Source organism: Protopterus annectens, chromosome 2.part0 (assembly GCF_019279795.1).
Source record: "Protopterus annectens isolate FY-2018-M chromosome 2.part0, PAN1.0, whole genome shotgun sequence".
Taxonomy (NCBI): domain Eukaryota; kingdom Metazoa; phylum Chordata; order Ceratodontiformes; family Protopteridae; genus Protopterus; species Protopterus annectens.
This window is the reverse complement of record NC_056728.1, coordinates 583,549,552-583,575,546: the sequence shown is the minus strand read 5'-3', so window position 1 is coordinate 583,575,546 and position 25,995 is coordinate 583,549,552. Positions and strand designations below refer to the sequence as shown.

General features: G+C 40.7%; 1 protein-coding gene across 1 annotated transcript in view; it reads left to right on the top strand.

Moving 5' to 3' along the window:
* Nucleotides 1–272: 272 nt before the first annotated feature.
* NANS (N-acetylneuraminate synthase) overlaps nt 273–25,995 on the top strand; it is a 345,373-nt gene continuing 319,650 nt past the window's right edge. Inside the window, exon 1 of the mRNA XM_044060950.1 lies at nt 273–481. Within this exon, the coding sequence (XP_043916885.1) occupies nt 350–481 (132 nt within the window). The 5' untranslated portion in view covers nt 273–349. The remainder of the gene's footprint in view (nt 482–25,995) is intronic.

The window sequence follows — 25,995 nt, the reverse complement described above, 5'->3', positions numbered from 1 at the left end:
ATTATTATGATTACCTTTTCTAAAAAATTCACGAGCTTTAAGAAGGGATAAAGCGAAACTGAAGAGTACTAAAGCTGAATATGAATGAAGGAAAACGATATAATACTAACTTAACCCAAGATATTACAAAACTACCATCAACTCCCTCCAATGCAGAAGGCATGTTTGACTAAATACGTCTTGTTCCATTGGTTACCATAAGAAGACGTGCCGTAGCACCTCCCCATCCTATTCTTCAATTGGTTACCATTAGCAGACGTGTCTTAGCTCCTCCCTATTCCGTTCTTCTCCGTTAGCATCTTTATGTCTCGTAGGGCGCATACTCACTTATACTGAAAGTTTGGAGACCATGCCTTTGCAGTTCCAGTTGTGCCCCGGGAGGTTTGTGGGTGAGGGACACCCCTGCTTCATTATTGCAGAAATCGGGCAGAATCATCAGGGAGATCTGGACATTGCTAAACGTATGATCCGGATGGTCAAGGTAGATAAAATTGCCTGGGTAGTTATTCACTGCAGGACTGTGACATGCTAACTAGGAGATGTGCCCTGTCTTCATTGTGTAAATATATGGCTTTGAAGTTTAATTGTTAATTTGCTCGTTTTTCTTTGTCTTATAGAATGTTTTGATGTGCGTGGTTTACTCATTAAAAAAATCCTGCTCCTCATTCCTTAAGTGCTGAAAAAGCAGTGACAGAACATCGCAGAGAATATCTTGTCTTAACTGTTTCACTATAGCTTATCACTACTTTAACTTCACTTCGTTACTGTTTTGTTTAATTGCTGTACAAATTGTTTTAATATATCACCTTTAACGGTGCCACTACACTACAAGCTGATGTGATTAGCAAGCATCTGTCTCGTTTAGTTTCTTTGACCACTAAATCAAGACAAGTAGGCTCACAGTCATGTGCCATGTCACTACTTTTGACGTACTATTCTCAAAAGCGGCTGAATTGTCGATTTAAGTTCTCTTTTGACATCTGTCTTTACTTTAGTACAGACTTGTGTAATTCTGAATACATTGGTCAAGTTGTTTCATTCATTCCCTCTAGATCGGGTAAGCCCAGTCTCTAATTTTCAGGGTGCACTGTCTGATTAAGTGAGTTGCTGAGTAATATCGCATTAATCAAATGGTGGTAAAAGACATCAAACCCCGTACCCTGGACTATTTGATTCTTTCAAAATTTGACGCCTTATTGTCACTTGTGAGTTAAAACCAGGGAGATCTTCTTAGTAGTGAGTTAGACACACTCACCCAAATGTACGTAGGACTTGACCTTGATGTGTAGGGTTTGACCCCTGTCAGAAATTTTCCTGACAGTTGGCAAGTGAGGGTGTCTCAGGAAATTTTCCTGTCAGTCTGAAAATTGGGGACTCTGTCAGGAAATCAGGGTCTTACTCTTGTGTGTTGGGGGGGGGGGGGCAAAAGTGTATATATGTGTGTGTGTGTGTGTGTGTGTGTGTAGATAAGTTGGCCATAATTTATTTCACTTTTTATCACAGTTAAACATCTAGACACAGTAAGTGGCAATCGTTGGTGCTCTGGGCAGGATGTATGGGAAAGGAACACAACATTGGCACAGTGAGTTGTGTTGCCATCTCAAAGTGCTTGTCTCCCTGATTGAGTGGAGTCTGCGTGTGCTCCCTGTCTTTGTATGCATTTTATTTAGGTCCTCCAACATCCCCAAACTATGCTGTATGTGAATTGATGTGGTGTGAATGTGCCTGTGATAACTTTTTTTTTGTTAGGGACAGTGTGTGTCTGTGAAAAATCATATTGGTGGATATGCACACTAATCTGCTAGGTAATAAAAAAAAATAAGGCATAGAATGCATCACACAACATCTAGAGACTGAAATCTTCTGAAGCACACCATACCTGGCTGCATAACTGGGTCAGTAGGGTCCTCTGCTGTAGGCCACACCCTATTTAAAACTGATCTTACACACAGGTAGGCACAGAGATCACTGTAGATTGTGTAGTGGGCAGGGGTACTCAAGTCGCACACACAGTTAAACTTGAGAGATATGCACACAAGGTCTCTCCAGCTTGTGTGTTGTCTGCGGACAGAGTCATCATTATTTCTTTAACTTTCCTGAAAATCACACCTTTGAGGTATATACAGAGGGTCATTATAGCTTCTCTAGAGCCAGTGTACAATGTAAGAGCAATAAATTGGAATGAATTATTGTGATGGTTATTTTTTCCACTTTCTTCACAATTGAAATCCAGATGTTTATACAGGTGGCTGTCAAAAAGCTGTAGGGGAAAGGAGATATATTACATATGTACCGCTGATAGCAATAGCTTGAAATATATTTTTGTGCTCTGTGTGTTCTTTCATTGTCATACTAGTTTGATTTTAAGGTGGTATACAGAAGGTGTGTGCCTTTTGTGGTTATGGCTGAGGCAGCATGCTGTGTAGCTGTATGACAACAGCAACTTGAAGTATATGATTATGGCCATTTATCCTTTCACTTCCATTCCAATTTAACACCAGAGGGGTAGGGAGGAAGGCAGTCATCCTACATATGATTTATTAAACTCATGAGCACTTTCTCGGCAGTCTGTGGGGAACCACTACTCAGTTTGTTTGTAACTACTCTGTCACCATTCTTGAACATTAACCGTTGGACATAACTAACTTCTAAGAGACAATTTTTGTTCAGGCAACCAAACCAAAGGTTGAGGAAGATACCGCTAAAACTTACATCAGATCATTTAGAACCTTTTAACTTCTGGTGGACTGCTGGGCTCCAGACCCTCAATTTAATTAAATTCTTTCTTGGGTATTTATTACAGTATATCAGATCATTTACAACCTTTTAACTTCTGGTGGACTGCTGGGCTCCAGACCCTCAATTTAATTAAATTCTTTCTTGGGTATTTATTACAGTAACTCTTGTTGGGAGGTGTTTTTAAAGAGTGTAGAAAGAAGCAGATAATTACAACAGTGTTTACTAAAACAAAAAAAAAGTATTCTGGATAGTATGAGGAGGCGAGGCAAGAAGCGTTGGAAAAACAAGGGAGCAATGGATGTATGCCAAGGTGACTGTAGATAGCAGGGGTAGGGAGTGCCATGGAAATCTTTGTATGTTGCTTCGTGTCATCTGAGATTACCCACGTAGTCACTGTGTATGGCAATTAAAAACTGGTGTTTCTGGCTGTGCTTCGCTAAAAGGGGTGTGGCCACCCTAAGCAAGGGTATGCTTTAATTCCAAAAGGAATGTGGCTTGTTTGTCAGAAAATGGAAGGATGAAAAGGTGGCAAGCCTGTGGATGAGCCCATCTTATATTGTTACTTGGTTAACCATTACATTCAGAAATACGTTTAACGTTAAATTGTTTTCCCACTCTGTAAAAAGTAAGCAGTTTAGGTGCATTAACCTGCTGTCTCAGAAACTGTAAGGAACACTGACAACTTTATCCATAGCTCTCAACCAGTCGGGGACAGATCCAGAAATAATCAGGGACAATGTGTGACACCTTTAAAATGTTAGTGTTATTGCCTTGAAATATTGACAGAATAAGAGAATGTGAAGTAATGTACATTTTTTGAAGTAAAATAAGTCTATAACTCTTAATTGTTGTCATTGTTAAGTATAATTAACAACATTTCTCCAAAAGTCAGAAGTCACCAGTTTTGGAAGGGATTACAAGGGACGGAGTTAAAATTTGAGTCAAAATCAAGGATGTCTCTGAAAATCAGGGTTACTTGAGAGGTATGACTTTAATTGCAACCTGAAGGGGATAAAGACCCATTTTCTGAACAGTAATAAATGCCGGTGTTAAACCTTGGCTGTATACCGTGTTATGTCTATCTGATTATATCTCCTTAGTGTTCAAAAATTTAGTTTAATTCAATTTAAGTGTATTTCATGGGATTATAACTGTCAGTTTGTATATAATTTTCTATTCGTCACAGTTATATATCATTCATTGTGTTTAGTGTGCATGTTATTCTATAATATACTACTTCAGCGTATTGTTGTATAATTCGTAACATATTATATGTTATCTCTTATACTTATGCCACTGCTGATTGGTTTGTGACTGAAAAGGAACTTTGGACCAGTTCATTATTCATTTAACCTGCATGCACAAATAAATAAACCGACTGCATCACCATGTCTTATGGGAGAGGTGCCACAACAGCTTCCCTTACGATGCGAACTTGAAAGCATCACAGATCATAATCAGTTATGATGTGCACGAATCACTGAACCTACTTCAGTTACAAGATTTGATAATTAAGCAGTAATCCATGACTATGCATGGGTATATCAGGATTTACTTATGGTTGGTATGATTTGATCATGAGGCGGAAGCCTGAGTAGTTAAACAAAGCTATCAGTGGGTAAATCCTGATATACTCACAAACAGAAGAGGATTATTGTTTTTATACAATGGCATTATTTAAGAAAAATATTGCTTACATTTCTTAAATGTCTTTGTATAATGGCACTTCACTTCTTTATTTACTGATATACTGTGCATGCATCTGGGACTTGCATTCCCACTTTTGCACAGTACATCAGTACAGTGCAGGAGAAGCAATGGAGAAAAGACAATTTCCTTTTCTATTTTTTTATATGTTTAAAAAGTCAAGAGTTTATGAGGGACAGCAGAGAAATTAAACAGGTATGTTTCGATTTCTTTAGTTTTGCAGAACATACTTGCTTTTTCTAGTATTTTGCTGTCGTGCAGCATATGCCAGTAGAAAGTCTGGCCACTCAGTGGTACTTCAGTGGCCAGACTGTTTTCTAATGGTACATGTTCCATTTACAGTGGGCACCCTGGTTGGGCTGTCCAATCAGCATGCTCGTTTTTGAAAAGCAATGAGCAGTCATTGTATAAGGGAATGTAGTGCTCTCTGTAAAGTAGTTCATGTCAAGTTGAAGGCTGTTCATTGTTTTAGTTGTGAAGATCATAGCCATTTTAATTGACATTCATGAAAGTGTATATTAATGTTCGTACCCTTCTACCCAGAGAAGGGAACACATGACGAAAAATGCTGCCCCTCCTTTTTTTCCTCTTCATCATGGCATTCTCAACAAAGTCTTACTTATATGACTTATTACATTAATGCAGATGTCAATCTTCTTGCTTTGTTTACCAATATAAGAAATCATATAATTGTTCAGTGTACCACATTTGTTTGTATTGTACATCCCATTCACTGATTTTTAGACTTTACCCGTGTATAGCAAATTCACTTTCAAAAGCTGTTTTCTATCCAAGTATTTTCATTTGTAGGTGGCTTAATTGCTTCCTGAGTCAAGATAGGTTTATTAAACTGATTTTTAATATTTTCTGTATAAAGTTTACCAGTAAAATGGTTCCAGCTTCTGTAGTTGCTAAGTGACATTAAATGTTACATACTTTTAAGGTGGCCAAAAAATAATTGGATTTAATGAAATTCGGGAAAGAGAGCATTTGACAAACAGAAGCTTCACTGAAAAGGATTTGTTAAAAAAGTATTTGATACAGTAATACTTCAATGAAGTGATATAGACCTCCATTTTGCGATGCCCCATCCCCTATGCAATGCTTCCCTCCTAATGTATGTGTGGACAGCTGTTTGTCCTTGACCTTTGTTGCACATGATGATGATGACTGTGACCTACTGTACTTTTCTCCTATATGTGGAGGTGTCTGATACAGAGTGGGTGCCTGCCATGCTTTGGATGGCATAGCTTGATATTTACGCTGCATGTGTCTTGTTCATCCTATGTAACACTGCACTGTTAGTGTATGCTCATCAGGGCCTATAGTTCTGGACTATGGGCCATAATATTAATATGTTGCCTAGCCCTTCTCAATACATCTGCACTGTGGTGTTTTGTACCCATCTCTCAGGGGGTTGTGCAGCTTCTGATTCTTCATGTTCTGCTTCACTGCCGTCTGCAGTTGATGCTGCTGTACATTCAGGAACATAATACATAGAGTGGTATATGCTAGAAATGTCTTGTGAACCAGTTCTGTTGGTGTAGGAAAGTTCAGCCAACAAGCCAGTCACCTGTTGGAGATGATGTAGTGGAGAAGAGAAATGCTGAGGTTTAAGCTTGCTCGCCTCTTTTTTTTTTTTTTGGCGGGGGGAATGTACTCTTGGGCACATGCTTTTCTGTAGAATGCTTGGTGGAGACTGTGATGATATGAGGTATTGCCAGTTGGGCCAGGGAGAGAAGGGCAGTGCATGTGTCATATATGCCAGCATAGCTAGCTAGTTGTAGTTTTGTAAAGAATTATTCATCATTTGAATATCAAACTGATTTGTACAGATGCTTGTGTTAAAAGATGTATTTGTAACATTGCTTGTATTAAAAATGTATCAACAGTGGGTCCTGCTGTACAGAAAAGAAATATAAATGTATGTTGGACTGTATTGTTGTAACGGATGAAATGTATATATTTTAACAGAGGATACTGGAAGGGAAGGGGTTAAGCTCAGTCCAGTTAACCGTAAGAAAAATAGCCTGAGTCATTTAATCTCACAGGTCTGAATGCAGCTGGAAAATGGCTTGTTAATCTCTGCTGGAAGGGTTGAAGTGTTGGAATTTTTATACAGTTTCCAGATGCTGTAATAAACTTTAGCTAACGTTTTTTGTGTGTGTTGTGACACATTAGTGCCGGATCCTGGCACAGTTTCTAGTGAGCAGGTAGTTTGGGAACCACAGAGTCAGATGACCAGATGTGATGTCATTCTGTAGCCAGCACTGAAATTGTATTTGAATACTAGTGAGAGATGTGAGGTGTGTACTGTTTTGGGACCTGGCAAGACACTCATCCATTTCCATCTTGCCTTGCTTTAGTAAGTAACTAGGGAACAGTAATTCTTCAGTCATTTAGAAAAATATAATGAGATTAGCTAAATGTTGTTTTTTTTCTGTATTTGAGTCTTTTTAGCTGTGATATTTTAGGTTTCCTGTGATTGAAGCTCTGCTGTTTATTGTAAATAGATATTCAGTATTTTCATATTTTTATTATTTATTATTTATTATTAAATATATTGAAACCTTTCATTTGTGGCTGGTCTTTTAGAATATATTTAACCTTTGAGAGTATTTGTATTTGTTTAGTGGCACTGTGGCTCCACGTTCCTGAAAGTCTTACTACTTGGTTAAACACTACCATTTGTATAAGTATTAATTTTACTAGGTGTAATTGGGTACCCTAGTAAGAGCCTTAAAGTAGTTGGCTTCAGGTGTTTTGATGGCAGCAGATCTACCTTATAGTCTGGGTGGAGGTGGCAGAATGGGTGAGCTGTGCCAGCCTTTCCCAGGTGTGTGTGTGTGTGTGTGTGTGTGTGTGTGTGTGTGTGTGTTTGTGACAGCTACTTTGAAAAGGGTCATTGAGAGCATTGATTTCACAAAGAGGGTGGTGGAGGGTTTGGCTTCCAACGCGAGGCTAAGGACTCAGCTCTGTAGTGATCAGTGGGGAGTCTTTTGTTTGGGGCATGGTGAGAAAGCCCAGCCCCAGGACTTGAATTGGTATTCCCTATGTGCTCTTAAGGGACATTGTACCTTGTGCAGAGGGCTGCATCTGAAAATACTGGGTGTGTCTATTTTTTTCACTATGAACATTCCCCACCGGTGTCAGATTGAGGTTCCTTTTTCAATGGCCCATAGGAAGGAATTCACAGAGACCATGGATCATGTGGAAGTGCTTGTCTGTAGGTGGGGTGGGGCTAGTTAATTAAGTCACAAAGAAACATTGTATGTCAGTCCTTTTGGACACTAATGAGCATGTGTGGGGGGGTTGTGGTTTAAAGTAGAAAATCCTGATCATTCTCTTGTGTAATAGTACTGCTCCTGTTACATTCAACCCTTGCCTCCAGGAAAAATAAGGCATAAGCATTTCGCCCAGGGGGAACATATGGGGCAGTAGTGTAGTGTGGTGATTAAGCAGAGCTTCTCAAAACTTCTGCAAGCTGCTGCAGAGTCGTACCGTCTTCCCTCCTAAAGCATCAAGACAGAAGAAGTGGGCTTTGAGCTGGATGAATACAGATCCCAGTTAGTAATATTATGAGTTTGTGCATGTGCTAGTTTGAATTGGAGTTTGGAAGTTCCCTATGCATTCTATGCATGTTTCGTTGCCCATGGTTCTACCAACCATCCTATATTAAGTACAACACAGTGGGGGGTGGGCTTAGTTAGTGCCTGAACTTACCAGTCAACCTTCTGGTAGCACAGATATAGCAGAGATGTATACTATATATATTAATCATGCAAACTGCTTGTAGACACAGTTATAGCTTCCTGTGCATCTCACACTGCCTGCCAGTTTGTAGATTTTTCACATATTTCTGATTGTGGGCCACTTGAGGGCCTTTATTGCTACATGTGTGCAAGCTATGCTCTCTATTACTTCAGGGAGGTGAATGATGTCATAGAAGCCATTTGTAGTGCTGACTGTCTTCTGTTGTGTCCTAGAACACCAGAGGTAGTCAATGTTGAGAATCTCTCTTATGTATCCTAGAGGCAGAGGTGTGTAGGAAATACCAACCATGTCCCCTGATGGCCCACAAAAAGTCCCCAAAGCTAGGCCAATAAGTGTGTATACCTTAATTTCCACAGGTTTAAGAAGGCCACTCATTCTTGTAGATTCTGCATGCAGGTGATGCATGTCAACCAAGCTCCTATACAGTGCCATTGCTTACACAGGACCAGCCAATAATCACTTAGTGTAATTACAGAACATTTCCTGCTGCTGGTACCTTTTTGTTGCTGCTGCTGCAGATGCCTCGTCACACATGTTGGTAAGTAAAATCTGTGCACCTCCACAGATCTGAACACTCCTACCTTTGGTGCTTCGCACCATACTCTCTTCATGCCACCCAGTACTTCTCTTCACTTCCTCTCCTTCTCCCAACTCCTCTTCTGCCTTTACTCTGTAGATCTGTCTTCCTTTGGCAGCTTTATTTAGCTCCTCCTTCAATAAATATTGTACTTCTTTTCATATGTACACTTGCATTTATAATTCACTTAGGTCCTCTACACCAGCTCTGGAACCCAGCTACTCCTTGTGAAAATTGTTAAATGCTTCCCTACTTAGACTGCATACATTTTCTTTGTGTGCAGATATGCTCAGACTGTGGTCAAAAATGGGACCTCTGTGGATAAGCCCATTACTCGGAAAACACACATAAATAAGTAATGGCTACTAGATGCTGATGCTGCTGCAATCCTGAGCATTCTTGCTGGCTGCACCTCTGACATTTTCATTATGCATTGCTGTTTTGTAGTGGAGCACGTACAATTTCGACTGCTTGCAGCTATGAATTATGTCTGTGTTCACCTTGTAAAGTAGTAGAATCAAACAGTAGACAAATGGGGGATAAGGAGAATCAAACCTTGGATTCCTAGAAGCAGCTCACAGCCTTGATCTTCTGGACTAACGAAGATACTGTGTGTATATTTTTGCATTATGGTCTCCTTCCATGCTGGATTTCATTTGCATGTCACTGTGCAGTCATCTGCATATGTTCACTATAGTGCACTTCTGCTTACTGCACCACAGCATGGAGTCGATACTACATGCGTGGCTGTTTTCTGTGCAGCTGCGTGCTGCATAGCATACAGCTTGTGTATGAAATCCTAGTCAGTAACTCCTTGTGCTTCTTTGTGCTTTCTGTTATATGTTCCATAAAATAGTTGCAGTACTTCATTATGCAATGCAGTTTGTTCTGACCAGAAATTAGAACAAATGTCTGGTTTGTGATGGTATGCTCAAACATAATGTTTTGTGTTTTGCTTAATGAACTCTGACAATTAAGATTAGCTGTGCAGTTTGTGTGTGTGTGTGTGGGGGGGGGTGTGTGTGTGTGTGTGTGTGTGTAGAGCTTCTTTATATTAGGGCCTGGACTGGATTTGGTATCATAAACCTTTAGTACACAAATGTGTACTAAACAGAATGCTTGAATATTTTGTTTAAGAGTAAGTATTCCTGTCATTTAAATATTTAAAAGTAGGTGATTTTAACATCTCGATAGTACACTTCTCCAATGAACTTTAATTGTATCTTTGTTAGGCAGCATGTATATTTCCTGTTAAGCTTGTCATGCTTTGTGGTCCGAGTCACACACGTGTGATGGTAGTTCATATAAATCCAAACCATGCGTTACTGGTGCTGTGTTTGGGGATTCTTTGACGTGAAAACCATGATACTGTAATCTGTTACACTTTAAAAAATAAACTGCAATTCTTTTTTTTTTTCTTGGACTTCACCTCCTGCACAACCCTTCGTTTTTAATTCTGCAATTGCTTTCCTACAGAGTAGGTGGAATAGTATTAGCATGTGGTACCACAATGCTGGACTTGGTACTTCTGTGTTTGTACTAACATTTTTATTCTTAATGACAATGAACGAGCAGAACTGTATTGGATCCTGAAACTGAGAGCACATCAGGGTTTGGGTCTGAATAACTACGTCTCTTAAACCAGTCCTCAAAGCATGTAGGCTTAGGAAGTAAGTTTATTTATTTTTTTTAGCACATGTATGCTGTTAGCACTTTTGTTTACAGAAGGATTTATTGATGTATTTATTTACATGTAAAATTTTTTCATATATTGTTTTATTTGCTTTCTAAGTTTGAAATATTGATGGTATTTAGTGTTGTGTATAACATAGAGACTGGAAATGCTTGTATTCTTATTGGTTGTTGCTATATGATTATTCTGATTGAGTCAGTATTTATTTTGTGTTTGTTTTACTTGAACATCATCTGAGGAAGCAATTTTATTGCGAAAGCACTCATCTTATTAAACACTGTTTTGATTTTATACAAGTCGGCGCTCTGGTGTTATTTTGTTAAGTTTCATTATTACTTTCAAGTGCTGGGATCTCTGCCGTGTTTCTGCTTCAGTTTGGTTGTAGTTTTTTTTACTTTGGTTTGTTATTTTTTTCTTTGGAGTTTATTGCCGGGTTTCTTTTATTTTTGAAATTTCTACGCTTTGTTTACCCTTGGTGAGCATGGCTGAGGGCTTGAGGGCTTTACAGCGGATGTAGAATTAATGTACAACCCACTGAGGAGTGAGTGATCATTTGATCAATTTTAAGAAAGTGGACACTAATCCATTACTTTCCACCCATATTTTGACACAGGAATTTGATGAGAATAACGTGGAGGAAGATGAGGGTGCATTGTTACATGACAACATCCGGACTCTCAAGAACAACTTGTACCGGTTGAAGAGGCTCCAATGCCATTGGCTCCATATGGAGGATTATACCGAGGGGACTGCAAGTTTTTACTATGCCTACATTTGGTGATCCATACCCAGAGATGTTGGCTAAATGCCAGAGGATCAATTTAGATACTAGTTTTTGTACATGTAACTCATGCTGGATTTTTTTGCTCCTGTTGAGAAATAATTATGTAAGGAAAAATGGGTTTTGCAGGATATTTATTGTACAACCCATAGTACTTGGGCTGAACTGTGCATTAGAGAAGTCATTGATCAGGTCTGCCCCTATGAATGAAATGTGTTACTTTTATTTTATTTTATTTTTACATTTGTTGACCAGGATAGTCCGACTGGATACATGTCCATTTTCAGAGGAGGCAGGGGGAGAAAATTTCCAAGGTACAGACAAAAGAAATATTATATAATACATGATAATCAGTTTACAGACAAGCAAGTTTTAATACAATCTCTCAAAATTAAGATTTCATAAGGTAAAGACCTAAAAATATTATGCAACAGAGTTGCACATGAATAATATAAGCACATAATCATAGGGAGAGAGCTAGTCAGGCTTGGTGCAGGGACATAGCCAGTGTGATTTAAAATACTGTTTGAGATTTTTCTTGAATTGACTTAGGGTGGGTTCTAGAGTAGTCAGCAGGAAGTGAGTTCAAGTTTTACCAACAGAGTTGGCAGAGAGTCACCGTTTGAATTGTTGGTTTTGACAGTTTGAATTAGGAGTCTATTAGAAGAGTGGAGTGGTCTGAGGTTACTGTAAGGGTTTATAATGTTTTTAAGTGCTGGTGTATTTTCAGGTTGGTTAAGTACTTTATATGCCACTGTAAGCTGGTTGTACTGAATTACGCTGGGCAGTAAAGGGGAAGCATAAAATAGTCGTAAGTAGATGAGAGCGTGCTATGGCAGTTCTAGCAGGTGGGGTTAGGAAAGGTTTAATCTTGTATAGTGAGCCAAGTTTTTTATTGATGGTTTTGATAGTTTGAAGTGCATATCAAATTTAATGTTGTTGTCTACGATAATGCCTAGGAGTTTCGTATAGGCGTGTGGAGAGATTATGGTGCCATTATTAGATTTTATGGAAAAGGATAATGCAGAAGACCTACGAGTAGGGGAGAAAAGTAGCAGCTTAGTTTTGTTGGGGTTTAAGATCAGACTATGATTAGAAAGCCAGTTTTCAACTATGTTAAAAGTATGCTGGGATAATGTCCATAGATCTGACTGGGAGGTAGCAGAACAGAACAAAACAAAGTGGAGTCATCCGTATATTGAATGCAGTTTGCATCTGGGATGACAGTATAGAGGTCCTTAATAAAAATGTAAAACAGAAGAGGTCCTAGTATAGAACCTTGGGGTACTCCCAGGGTGTTAGGTAGGAGGTTGGATAGTTTGTTCTGCCATAGGATGGCATGTTGTCTACCACTCTGGAACCATTGGAGGGCTTGACTATCTAAGCAAACTGGTTTCAGAGTGTGGATTAGTAGTTGGTGGTCAACCATATCGAAAATCTTGGAGAGATCTAAAAAGAGAGCCAAGGATAATTTGTTATTGTTTCGGTTATGGTTTATGGCATTAGAGAAGACAATGAGGGTTGAGGTAGTGCTATGTTAAGGCCTGAAGCCATATTGAGAGTTAGCCAAGAGATTATTCTGGATTAGATATTGCAACAGTTGTCTATGGATGCACTTTTTCATAATTTTAACCAGTGGTGACTATAGCTGTGGGTCTGAAATTCGACATTCAACATCAAAAGAAGAAGAAGAAGATACAGAGGGACTTGAAAGACTTTGATAACAATTATGTTTTTACCTGGCCCAGAGAAAAACAAACCCAACGAAAGTTCAAAATGGGTCTATATTATATTCTCGAAAGCTAACAATATCGAAGCTGATATTGTCAACACGAGAATAGCGAAAGCGGAGACCATCGAACGTGTAAATGGAAATCTCCGTAAGGAGAGATTTCCGTTTACTGCAATGTACTGTGGTCTCGGAGTTGGTATATTTAAGTAGCGGGGGTGTGGGGGGTGCAGGGCTTAAATAGGGTACTTTTTTTTTTGTTTCTTTTTTTTTGTTTTTATAAGTTCGATGTTTGAAGACATCGACCATATGGTGTTTGATGTTTTCAACCTTCGATCTTGTAATATAGACCCGTTCAAAACCATAGGGCATAATTTTAAAACCACTGATAAACCTCCATCCTGGGAAATTGCCCAGTTAGAAGTGAGAGGTATGCCCTTAACTCTTCTGCACACCATGAATGATGTTTTACCACCTAGAGTGATCGCCCAATCTGGTGGTAGTAGTGAAGCGCTAACTTCTCCTCGCACCAAGTCTGTATATAGTACTCTTAATGAAGACTGGTTCCCTGATGCAGTTCTGCATGATAATTCTAAGAATGCCAACACTGTACCTATGGTTTGGAGAAGGGGGATGCTGTTGAAATCAGACCAAGTGTTTTTCCCAACTGCCACTGCTGTTCTGCAAAAGGAGAAACTTTTGCAGAATCATCAGGAAATCATGCGAGGGCCAAGAGTAAACAGCCCTTTCAGGATGGGAACACCAGAACTTTGAAAAAGATGTGGAACCAGAACAACTGAGCTTGGTTTGGAATATATTAACCAGACATTTGTCTGATGCTGAGATGAATGTTTTGAATAGGGGTTTGTCATTCATTCCGGCTACGTAGGCGGAAGTGTTTGACACTGTAGTGGATTTGAGATTGTTTGTTTATCAGAAATATGGCCTTGAAACTCATGTATGAGAAAACTATATCTCACAGTGAAGGTATGCTGTTTAGGAAGCCCAGTGCATATACACCACAGAGCCACCCAATCTTAGAAGTTTTTACTCACTTGTTTGAGGAAGAAATATGTAGGTTATTGGATAATGGACGCGGGAGAAGGGGTTTTGAGAATCTTACTGTAAAGGAAAGGCGAGCGTTGTTAGCATTGAAAGTGATCCGAATATTATTATTAGGTCGGCTGACAAGGGTGGCTCTGTGTTAATTATGCACAGAGCGTATTATTTTAGTTCCTTCAATAAAATGTTGCAGGATGAGATTACATATAAGGTGATTGATGTGAAGTCTACTGAACATTTTGAACATGAGTTAGTAAGGTCCTTGAGGACGGCACAATGGCAGGGCACGTCTTTGGGCTAGGCTTATAGAGGCCCCAGGGCCATTAGCCTAGTACACACCTATGAACCTATGAATGTTTGAACATGGGCCACATGACGAAATATTTATTTCAGTATTTTGCAGTTGAAAATCCTTTTTATACCCTCCCTAAACGGAATGCTGAAAGTCCTTAAGAACCCCTTCCGGCCTCCATTTAGACCAGTAGTGATGGGAGGAAGGTGGCCATCTGCATTTACGTGGAAAAGCAGTTAAGACCTGTACTTGAGCAGTGTCTGTCAGTATTACGAGATAGTAAGCAGTCTTTACAAGATCTTTATGCATGTTTCAAGAGTGATGCTGTATCCCATACTTGATACTTAGTTACACTAGATGACACTTCTTTGTTTATGCTTATCTCCAATGGTGAGGAGATTGAGGTGGTGAAAAAGGTCTTGATCTCTAAAAGCAGATATGATCTATGGGAAATTCACCCCGGGGATCACTTCTGTGGCTCTGCTCGACAGTGGCACGGGAAAATAATTTTCTTGGGTGGTGAAAGCCAGGGTACCTTCTTGGCTAGGCTTATGTAGGCCCTAGGGCCAATAGCCTAGTACCTCCCTATGAACCTATGAAATGCCAAATGAATGTCGTATACTTTTATAACTATAGATATAAAATGCAGCTCACTTATATATACTTGTCATACTAAGAACCCACTCAGCAAACCAGGATTGTCCTTGAGCTGTCCTTCTTTACTACAAATGGTCATTTTCGCAAAGCTCCCATCTGCTTAACATCTTTGTCACACTTTGAGAAGGTTCTGACTAAATCCTGTGCCGTCCTTGGCAGGTAAAAGATTTGTCTTTCTGTCTTGTATTTCATTTAAGTGCTTTATCTGCCGATTATTGCACTTTAAATTGTTTTCAGGAACCCCTGATCTTGTACTTTTTGCTGATTGCCGAGAGCTGCACTTTTAAGAAGCCTTACTGGCAACGTTACTGTATAAGTTATTACTTTGTATTTTTGTTGGTACTTAATTGTTGTATTCCTGCAATTTTGGCCCTGCTGAAGTGGTTCTACACAATGTCCTTTGTTTTAAGCACCTGTATTAATTTGGCATCCTGAGAGGCTCTTGACGGATTCCTACACAGCACAGCAACACTTGGTGTCCTAGTCTCTATATCTGAACTCATTTCTTTGCACCACGCAGGGGCGGCCCGTGCTATTGGACTGCAGCCCCCCCCTACCTGTAAAAGGAATAAACCCACTACTGTAGACAAATTCCCCCACTACTGTAAACAATGAAATATAAACTTTAAAAAAAGTTGACGAGTAGTCCTGGAACCACGCATGCGTGCTTAGTTCCTCTGACTGCTGTGTTAGGCAGTCCAGAACTCTGCATGCATGCATGCCATTCCTGAACTCCAGACTGCTCTGTTAGGCAGTCCAGATAGGGAAGGCAGGGAACTCCGCCCTGCCAGCCTAGAGGTCTGTGTATTGGCGACCGCACAGACCAGAAGAATACCGGACTGCATCGCCCGCAGGCTGGAGGCTCCAGCCTACTCACATCGAGACCCAGAAAGCCTGCATGGGCTGTTATGGAGGACAGGGAAACATCGGGCTGCTGCAGGACTTTGCATAGGACAGAGTAGCTGCTGGGAATCATCGGGCTGCTGCAGGACTTTGCTCATGGAGGATCTGCAGGTGTGTGTGTGCGTGTGTGTGTGTGTGCGTGTGTGCATGTGTGTGTGTGTGTGTGTGTGTGTGTGTGTGTGTGTGTGTGTGTGTGTGTGTGTGTGTGTGCGTGTGCAAAATGCCCCAGTTGCTACATGGTGGTGGGTAGAGAATAAGGCTTGAACCCTGTACCTTGGGCCCAAGTGACAAGAGCCTGAATTCCCTACCCACCACCATTTGTAAAACATTTGCAGATTTCTGCCTCATATTTGTTCTGTTCTGTTCCTCATAAAATCTGTGATTTCTGTATTTTTGTTACTTAACACAGCCGGTAGTGCAGTGGTAGCATTGCTGTCTAACAGCTACAGGTTGTCTGGTTTGATTCTTGGCTGGGGTGCTTCTGTGTGGAGTCTGCATGTCCTCCCTGTGTTTGTGTGGGTTGCTCTGGTGTCCTCAATGGATATTTATCCCTATATTTTGGACTGTATTCCCCCATTATTGGCTTCGTCCAGGTTTTTTGTGCCAAGGTTGCGAGCTATGGTGATAACTGAACTCACTGAATATGATTGGGGGCTGTATTCTCCCATTATTGGCTTTGTTCAGGTGTTTTGTGCTACGATGTTGATAGCTATCATGAGAACTGAATTCACTAAATGGTAGCCATTTAAGTTTCAGTCTTCCTTTATTTCATAAAACCGATGATATGGCATAGTGGTATGTTACTCTGGGTGTTTTCCGCAGGGTCCTGGGTTCAATACTTGGCAGTGAAATATATGGTGGTAATACAGCATTTTATTCCAACAACTTTCCACCATTATGCAAGCAATGTTTAAAACTCGTCCCTATGTTTTGGTCTTTTGCCCCGCCCCCCCCCAATTTTGGATTTTTCCAGATTTCTTGTGTGCTGCAACGTTCAGAGATGCAGTTGAGTGTCAAGTAGATTTTACAAGAAGCTGAGAGCTGCAGGGGAACAAAAGTTTAGTGCTGCTTATGCTGAGTCTGCTTGCGTTGTTAATAGGACACTAGGTAGTGTACTTGCTTTTGATGCAGAATGCTGTGGGTTCTACTCCCACAGTAGTTAGATGTATTGCTCATACTGTACTGCATTGTAAAGGGGGTGAATGCTGCAGTCCTTTTTGGTGAAGATACCTAGTAACTATGAACCTGTTATAAGTTTGCCATACATTCCCTATTGCAGTATTACTAGCTTATTGTTTTTTATAATGCAAGTTAGGCAATTTATTCCTCAAGGGCAACAGGCAGTTTATTTGTAGATGAAACAATGAAATATAAAGTTGTTTGCTAGCAGCAACCTCTTCATTAGTTACAGATTTCTTTAATGTGGAATTATTTAGATTACTTTTACTTCAGAGATTGTGCATATTTACTGATATTGGTGGACTGTAGAAGTTTGAGTAGACTTTTATGATAGAAATGTTCTGAATTGTTTAGTTTTGTTGTTATTGGTGCATGCATTTTGTTTCATTGTTTACTGGAAAAATCTTCAAAACAAATTTAAAATGCCATCTAACAATTGTACTATATTGTAAAAGGAATATCATTTAATACAATCAGGAAGGTGCCTCAAAGATCACGTGTATGTTTCGAGTGCTTTTACATTAAGAGGACTGGGAAATTCCATTTAGTGCCAGTTGGTGGTGGCTTGATCTATCTGAGTGGGAAAACATAGTAGTTTACCCATAAATCTAGCACTAGTACTGTAACCTGCAATTTAATGATGCATTGCACAAAGTTAAGCTCAGAGCAGTAGCTTGTGCTTCAGCTAGCACTAATACCATATCCTATAACTAATAAGCTACAGCCCCTAAACCTAGAGATCACCCAAGGAGATTTTTGTAAACCCAGCCCTCAAATTGTAATACATGCCCCGAGAACATGGGGATGCAATATCCATATGTCTCTGTAGCCAGCTTGGTAGAGATGGGCATCCTGAGACAATGCAGCAGTTGTCTTATATTCACTGATAGCTTTTTAATCCTTAAAGAAACCATAGATGTACATACACAAAGTCCTTTCAGGCAAGAATTTCTCATAAAAAGACACACACACACACACACACACACACACACACACACACACACACACACACACACACACACACACACACACACTCCTCCACACATAAACTATGTTATACTGAGGTGCTAAAAATCAATCTTGCCAAACCCTAAAGACTCCCTAAGCCATGAAGCAACACTGCCTATCCTCAGCACTCTCTGAAGCATACACTAATAGGTTCATAGGTAGGTACTAGGCTATCTGCCCAAGTGCCTATGTAAGCCTAGCCAACAAGGTTCCCTGGCTTACGCCACCCAAGAAAGTTATTTTCCTGTGCCACTGTCGAGCAGAGACACAGAAGTGATCCCCGGGGTGTATTTCCTATTTCCCATCCACTCATCAAGATTTTTCTTGAAGAGTGCTAATGAAGAACTTTGCTTGACATAGATGGGTAGCCTGTTCCAGAGTATGGGAAGTCTCTGCGACAGGAATCTATCCCTCCAGCATGTCCTGTTTATTATGGTGACAAGGTTTAGGTCTCTAGAGCGTGTAGCTCGGAGGGATTGGAATTTCTTTAGGTGTAGCATGTCCAACAGCTCTGGGTTTGACATAGCTTTATATGTTGGGCAGAGATCACCTCTGAGTAGGCGATATGCTACGGTGTAAAGCTGGAGTTTTTTGAGGTGGTCAGTGTAGGGCATTTGTTTGAGGCCAGTAATTCTCTTTGTGAGGTACTTCTGTGGCCTTTCCAGCTGCTTAAGATGTCTTGTGAGGTACATTCCAAAAGGGGCATTGTACTCTATAATGGGTCTAATGAGTGTCGAGTAGAGGGAAACAATTACCTCTTTTTTTCCCGGATGAGAAACCTTTTGTGATGAGGTGTGCCACATAGAAGGACTTCCTGACTACTGTGGTGATGTGACTGTCAAAGGAGAGGCTACTGTCCACCTGGGTCCCAAGGTCTCTTATCACACATTCGGTGATAAGTAGATTGCTGCCTATGTGGTAGTTCATGGGTACAGAATTTTTACCAAAGGGATGACACTGCACTTTTTTGTTATTGAGCTTGAGGCCATGGCTCTGACACCAGGCATCTGTCTCAGCTAGGCCCTTCTGTAGGATGTCCACATCATTTGGGGACTTGACTATGGCTCCTAGTTTGCAGACATCTGCAAACTTCGTTAGCCAGAGGTCTTCTGTGTTAGCCTGTACTTCAGAGAAGTAGATACCAAACAGGAGAGGTCCCAGGACGGAACCCTGTGGTACTCCACTTGTCACTGCTTTGAGGTCAGATTTGGAGTCTGCAACTTTTACAGTGTGGGTTCTGTCAGTGAGCCAGTTGGCAACCCATCTTGTGACGTAGGGATTTATACCTAGTTTAGTGAGTTTAGCTATAATTCCAGAATGGGTGATGGTGTTGAAAGCCTTGGCGAGGTCAAGGTAGGCTGTGTGAACCACCTTACCCTCATCTACGGCTTTGGTGACTGCCTCAAAGAAGTCGATGAGGTTCAGGAGGCATGATCTGCCTTTCACAAACCTTTCACAAACCTGAACTGGGTGGGATCCAGAGTTTGGAGGTTATCAATGTCTTTGTTTATGAGTTCCATGATGATGCGTTCCATGGCCTTGCAGGCCAGGCTTGTCAGACTAATAGGTCGATAGTTCCTGGGATCAGAGGTGGCTCCCCCTTTGTGGAGTGGGATAACTGTTGCTGTGCGCCATTCAGTGGGCACAAAGCCTGATGCGAGACTATTATTGAACATGGTGCTTAAGTGGGGAGCCAGTTCGTTCTAAAGTTTGTGTAAAACGCAGCTTGGGATGTTGTCCGGTCCCATGGATGCTGTGTTTTTGGCTTTAGAGAGTGCAGCTTTTACCTGCATAGTTGTGATTACAGGGACTCTGCATTCTTCCTGTATAGATATGGGCCCTTAAGGGGGTGAGGGGGATAAAGTTAGCACTGAACCCATCTGCCAGGATGTTGGCAATATTAGTTGGTTCTGTAATTTTTGTGCCTTTGTGCTGTAACTCAGAGCAGATCTGGGTGTTGCCATCGAGATTCTTGACATAGCTATAGAATGCTTTGTGTTTGTCCTTAGAATTAGTGGCGATTTTGTTTTCGTAGCTAGGTTTGGATGATCTTATAAGGGATCTCAGCTTCTTACTGAGGCTGACCAGGGAGCTCCTCCACTCATGGGATTTTACTCTCTTTTGCAACAGTGTCTTTGTTCTGTTGTACAGTTTGTTTATGGCAGGGGACCACCAGATTGTCTTCCTTTTTTTGGAGGCTAGCGTCTTGGTTCTGTTTGGGATAGCACGATCCATGCACTCATGTAAGTGCTTATAGAATGCATTTGTGTAGGATTCAGCAGTTGTAACTGTATTGTCCATTTGCATGGGTGTCATGAAGTTCACCACTTCTGTCTTAAGAAGCATGAAGTTGGCTTTGGAGAAATTTTTTACTGTGGTTTCCTTAATGGGGGGTGGGGGTGGGATGTGGATATCAAGGGTGGTTAGCTTATGGTAGGATCGGACCAAAGAGGAGCTGACTTCTGTTGTGGAACACCGGTCACCCATGTTGGTAATGACTAGGTCTAGGATATTGTTGCCCCTGGTGGGAATGTGGATAAGTTGATCCAGGGCATTGGAGTTTATGAATTCCAGAAAGCGTTGAGCTTAGGAGTTGGTACATGCGTAGTTTTTCCAGTTAATGGTGGGGTAGTTGAAGTCTCCCATTATTAGGGTGTTTGGTTGAACCCTAATATTTTCCAGTACATCAAGAAAAGAGGAGTGGGAATCCTGGGGCATGGTGGGGGATCTGTAGCAAGCTACAATTTGGATTGCAGTTTTGCCCAGAGTTAGTTGCACTTGGATAAACTCTGATGCATTATGCTGAGCAACTAGCCTGAAGGTGTGGATATCCTTAATGAATATGGTCACGCCTCCAACTTTGGTGTTTCTGTCCAGATTACATGGCCGAAAAGTGTGGTATGAGTTATAGCCTGGTAGTGCAGGGATGCTGTCTGGAGCCTTGACCATGCCTCAGTCACTGCACAGATATCGATGTTCTCCATTTTAAGGAGTGCCTCGAGTGAGTGCATTTTGAGATTTAGACTTTTAGCATTGAGTAGCATTACCCTCAGTTTTTGCTTGCCTTTTCCTGTTACGGTGGTGAATTTGTTATTTGAAACTTGCCTAAGAAAGGCACTATAGGGGAAGCAATAGCCTTAGCCAGTATCCGGAATCCCAGGGGTGACAGGTGCAGGCCATCTGTGGCAAAGCATCATGGTCTGTCGACCATGTCATCCCAAGAAGCAGATACTGGATCCCCTTAGAGTGACACCAGAAGCTTAGCCAATTGTTGAAGTCAATCGTTTTGTCCTTGTACTGCTGTATCATTCGGGGTGATGGTAGAATGCTACTCAGGGCTAGGGTCATACCTGCCTGGGCTACCAGATCGGAGAGCTCTTCCATGTCTCTTTTCATGTAGTCCAGGGAGGTACGTCTCGGGTCATTCACACCAACATGGACAATGGCAGAGTCATATTTGTACTTGTTGTGGAGTGACCTGAGTGCATGGGTTATGAGGCAGATCCTGGCACCCGACAGACAGCTAACAGTAACCTTCTCCTTGTTCAGCCTAGTGAGTGGGATGTCAGTGTGCCTGACTATAGAGTCACCTATGACTAGTGTGTTGGGTACGTTGTTTTGCCTTATTGGCTGTGGTTGAGTGGCACACTGAGTCTGTGGGTTATGTGTCATTTGGGTTGTGTTGGGGGATGGAGGTTGCTTGCATTTCTGCTTTGGAGATCTCTGTTGCTTAGACAGATTATTATTGAGATCCTCCGCGAATGTTTTTGTGTTACTGTGTGTGGATTTTGGTGATGTAGATTTAGTGAGACTATGTGATGAGTGTGGTGTGGTGCAAATGTTTACCTTCTCCTCATGACTGTCAAGTTCAGTCTTGGTTGGAGAGAGCTTTACCTCCAGTTTGGCTAGATAAGTGCATCTCTCTCAGGTTGTAGTGTTGGGTGGTAGGAGGAGAGGGTTGTCTGTGTACATGAGGCAATTTCTACATTGCCTCAAGATGCCCAGATTCATCAGATAGACAGGAGAGAACACTGGGAGCTGACCCTTAGACATGCCTGAATAAAAAACTATTTTTCTCTAGATAAGTGAGTACAAGAGCTGTTTTTCTCTAAGCAAGTGAGAAAAGTAAGTACGAAAACTGTTTTCCTCTAGGTAATGAGGAAGATTGAGTGCTATAGTAATTAGTAGCTTATTTAGTGCTTACAAGTTCTGAACAAGTGCTGAGCATGAATAAGCAAATTTAAGTGCTAAAACTAAGAATCTGTATCTGCACTAGACTAGTTACAGGACAGAAACAAGTGCAAATGCAGGCTTTCAAATCAGAAAGTTGAGAGAGATGGAAGAGATTGCCCAAATGGCCAATAACTACAATTTCTGGGACAGAACCACTCCTTATGTGGTAGACCGGTTACCTAGTGCTTACCACTCCCACTGATGAGCTAGAAGGCTTTCGTCCAACACAGAAAGGCTTGGGGGGCTCAGATGCTTACATACAGTCCTGGATACAGAAAATCTGTATTTGGAACACTAGTTAAAGGAAAGGTAGGAAACAGGCTTACAGTTTTTTTTTTTACAGAAAAGTAGCAAAAACAGTAGTAAAAACAATTCACGTGCATTGCAATCTAGCACACTTGAGTATGTAGCAAAATTAGACCAAAAACAGTTTAAAAAATGCAATTAAATTAAAAAGGACTAAAAGTAAGTGCAGCAAGAGTTTATTAGGTAGAATGTGGTAGAGAGATGGGACTGGAGGAGTGTCCAAGATCAAATCTACAGTGGGGCGGGCAACTGCAAAAGCCACCAAATTTAAACTACAAATAAGGAGGGTGGGTAGGACAAAATAGTTTAAAGAGAGATCTAAGCAACAACTAACAGTACAAACTCTAAAACCAAAAATATACTTGGCTCTGTATATTTGCAGATCAGTCTCTCAGAACAGGGAGACAACAGTTACAATAGAGATCTAAGCAACAATTAACAAACTCTGTAACCAAAAAAATATATATACTCAGCCATGTATATTTGCAGATAGTCTGGAAGGCAGTCTCTCAGAACACAGGTTCCAGCAATTAAATGCAGGCTGTTACTAACAGGTCAAATTTTATGCAAGTGATCCTTGAGTTAGATAACACACAAGCTGTAAAAAAACAGTTATACCAACTGAAGACACAGCAGAAAATAGGGAGGGGGACAGTTTCAACAGATCTAAGTAACGACTAACAGTACAAACTCTAAAACCAAAAAAAAAATACTCCGCTCTGTATATTTGCAGATCATTCTCTCAGAACAGGGAGACAACAGTTACAACAGAGATCTAAGCAACAATTAACAAACTCTATAACCAAAAAAATATATACTCAGCTCTGTATTTTGCAGATAGTCTGGAAGGCAGTCTCTCAGAACACAGGTTCCAGCAATTAAAATGTCAGACATTCATTTTTCTGTGAACTTGTACATACCTATACTACATAAGACTTGTGTTTACACAATTGATAAACCACATTTAATTAATCACAAATTTGTGATGTCACTCAGTTTTTGTCAGTCCTTTTTATAGACAACCAAATGAATAGCAGCCATATATGTTTTGTGTGTGTGTGTGTGTGTGTGTGTGGAGTTGTAACTAACCTTATCAGTAACATTGTTTAAAACAAAGCCGTGTTTTTTGATCATGGCCTGTTGTGCTGATTGCCATTAATGGAACAGTGTCACAAATGTCAGCAGTTCATGTGCTGTGGCAGGTATTCTTGCCCTTTGCATGAAGGTAAGTGCCTACCTCCCAAGTGTACCTCATTATGAGGAACATTCCTCACTTTGAGTCTTAAACACCCATGTTTCTTGCTGTTCCACACTGAAAGGGTATGACGTGCATTCAGTATTAAGAATTTGTTAACTGATATCCATAGCCAGTAATACCGAGTTCCGCTGTGGCGACCCCTAACCGGGAAAAGCCGAAAGACACAAACAAACTAATTCATCAGAAGAACTTTTTTATAAACATGAAGTAAAACATTTAACCATGCTAGGCGCTTCCCAGTTGAAGCTTTTATTTTAAGCTTCCCCATTTTGGCCATTTGCTTCCCATTATGAGATGTAATGTTTCACATTTTCACCATTTGCTTCCCATTATGAGGTGTAATGTTCCACTTTTTGGCCATTTGCTTCCCATTATGAGGCGTAATGTTCTACATTTTGGAGGTGGGAAGGATAAGAACTATCAGTATGTGTTTTTTTTCCCCTCCTAATGTTGAAACTTTAAGATGTACAGAAAGTTTCAGCATTAGGATAGGTATGTGCATGTTCACGCTTGCATGTGAGTGCAGGATAAGGTTAGTAAGGGCTAGGTAAGGGGATAAAGTTAATGATGTGTGTGTTTTGGGTTGGGGTACTGTTATGCAAAGGATATTTTGCCAAAGTCAAAATTCAAAGTAAGCTTTATTGTCATTTAAGTCTGCACATAATGCAGCTAAATGACATTACATTGCTTTGTTCCCAGTGCAAGAAACATACATACAGTTACTGTTTAGTAATACTAGGACAGACACTTACAGACTTTACATGTATAAAAATATCCCATTTAGGGTATTGCACAAATAGATATTGCACGGACTTGAATTTTCACATTAACAGGTACCTGTGAAGCAAAAATATTGCATAGAGTATTGCACATTCAAGTTTCAGGACACACTAAGATTTGGCTTTTGCAGTAAAGTATGTCAGGTAGTATGTAGGATTGGGGCAGTGTTAGGGTTAGAACTATGAGTCAAATGTGACATGGAAGGGTGCAGGCACAGTCACAGAAGTAGAAGAGGGAAATAGGTGTGTGCTTAGACAGTAGGTAGAAGGTAAAAAGCGATGCAGAACATAACAGAGGAACAAACAAATGTGTATTGGAGTATATCTTGGTGTATTTAGTCTGACCTGTAAGCAATCTTGGTAGGAAGATGGTGGTACAGTAAATATTGATGCAGAAATGAAGGGTGGACATTGCTGGTATCCCAGAAACATGGGCCAATGATAAGAGGGGTGAGACATGGAAGTGCTTTGAAATAGGTTGGTCAGGTATGACAGAGAAGGGAGAAAGGCAGTGGAATAACAATCTATGAAGGAGAAGGGAGAAATTGGGGAGGGGAGGGGAGGGGAGTGGAGTAGCCATCTGTATAAAAGATGGCATTATATGAGAAGTCACAAAAAAAAAAATCATCAAACCAGGAATGAAGCAAAGTTAGTGCTAGGGTTTAGATGTCAAGTGCCTTGGTGGTTAAGGTGGAGGAAAGGGCAGGTTTGCTGGGTTGAGTCAGTATAATACTCACCACACACCTGAGGTGGATGAGCGACTGGAGGATAGAGTAAAGGACTGTGGAAAGAGCAAGAGGAGAATATCTGTGGGAGATTCTTCCATGAGTAATAGATTCCGAGCTGCAAGCTATAAAGGGAACTGAGTTCCTTATGGTCATGGGCCAGGAGAGTGTTCAGCCAACTGGTGCAGGACTGTAGTAGAACAGGTTAGAATTGTAGCGGTTCCCTTAACCAGTTCATACTGGTATACACAAACATGTGAGAGAGATGTGAAGAGGATCATCCTGAATAGGAAGGGCAGTGGGTAAGGAAGGGCCCAGGTAGGACATTGTAGAGACTGACTAATCCCTGACCTTACAAACGTATGTTTTCACAAAGTGCTGTTGATCCATCAGATAGACTGCCAGACAAGATGATGGGCAGGGAATCTCCAGAAACATTGGATGGGGCAGGTGGAACTAGGGAAAGGAGGAAGGTAGAGATGAAGGGGAAGAAAAAAGTCAAATGCAGTTTATAGTCTCTTGCCATTAAGCAAATGTAATACACTTTTCCTGTGTGTGTTAAATTATACTTTGTACTGTGCTGTGTAAGCAGT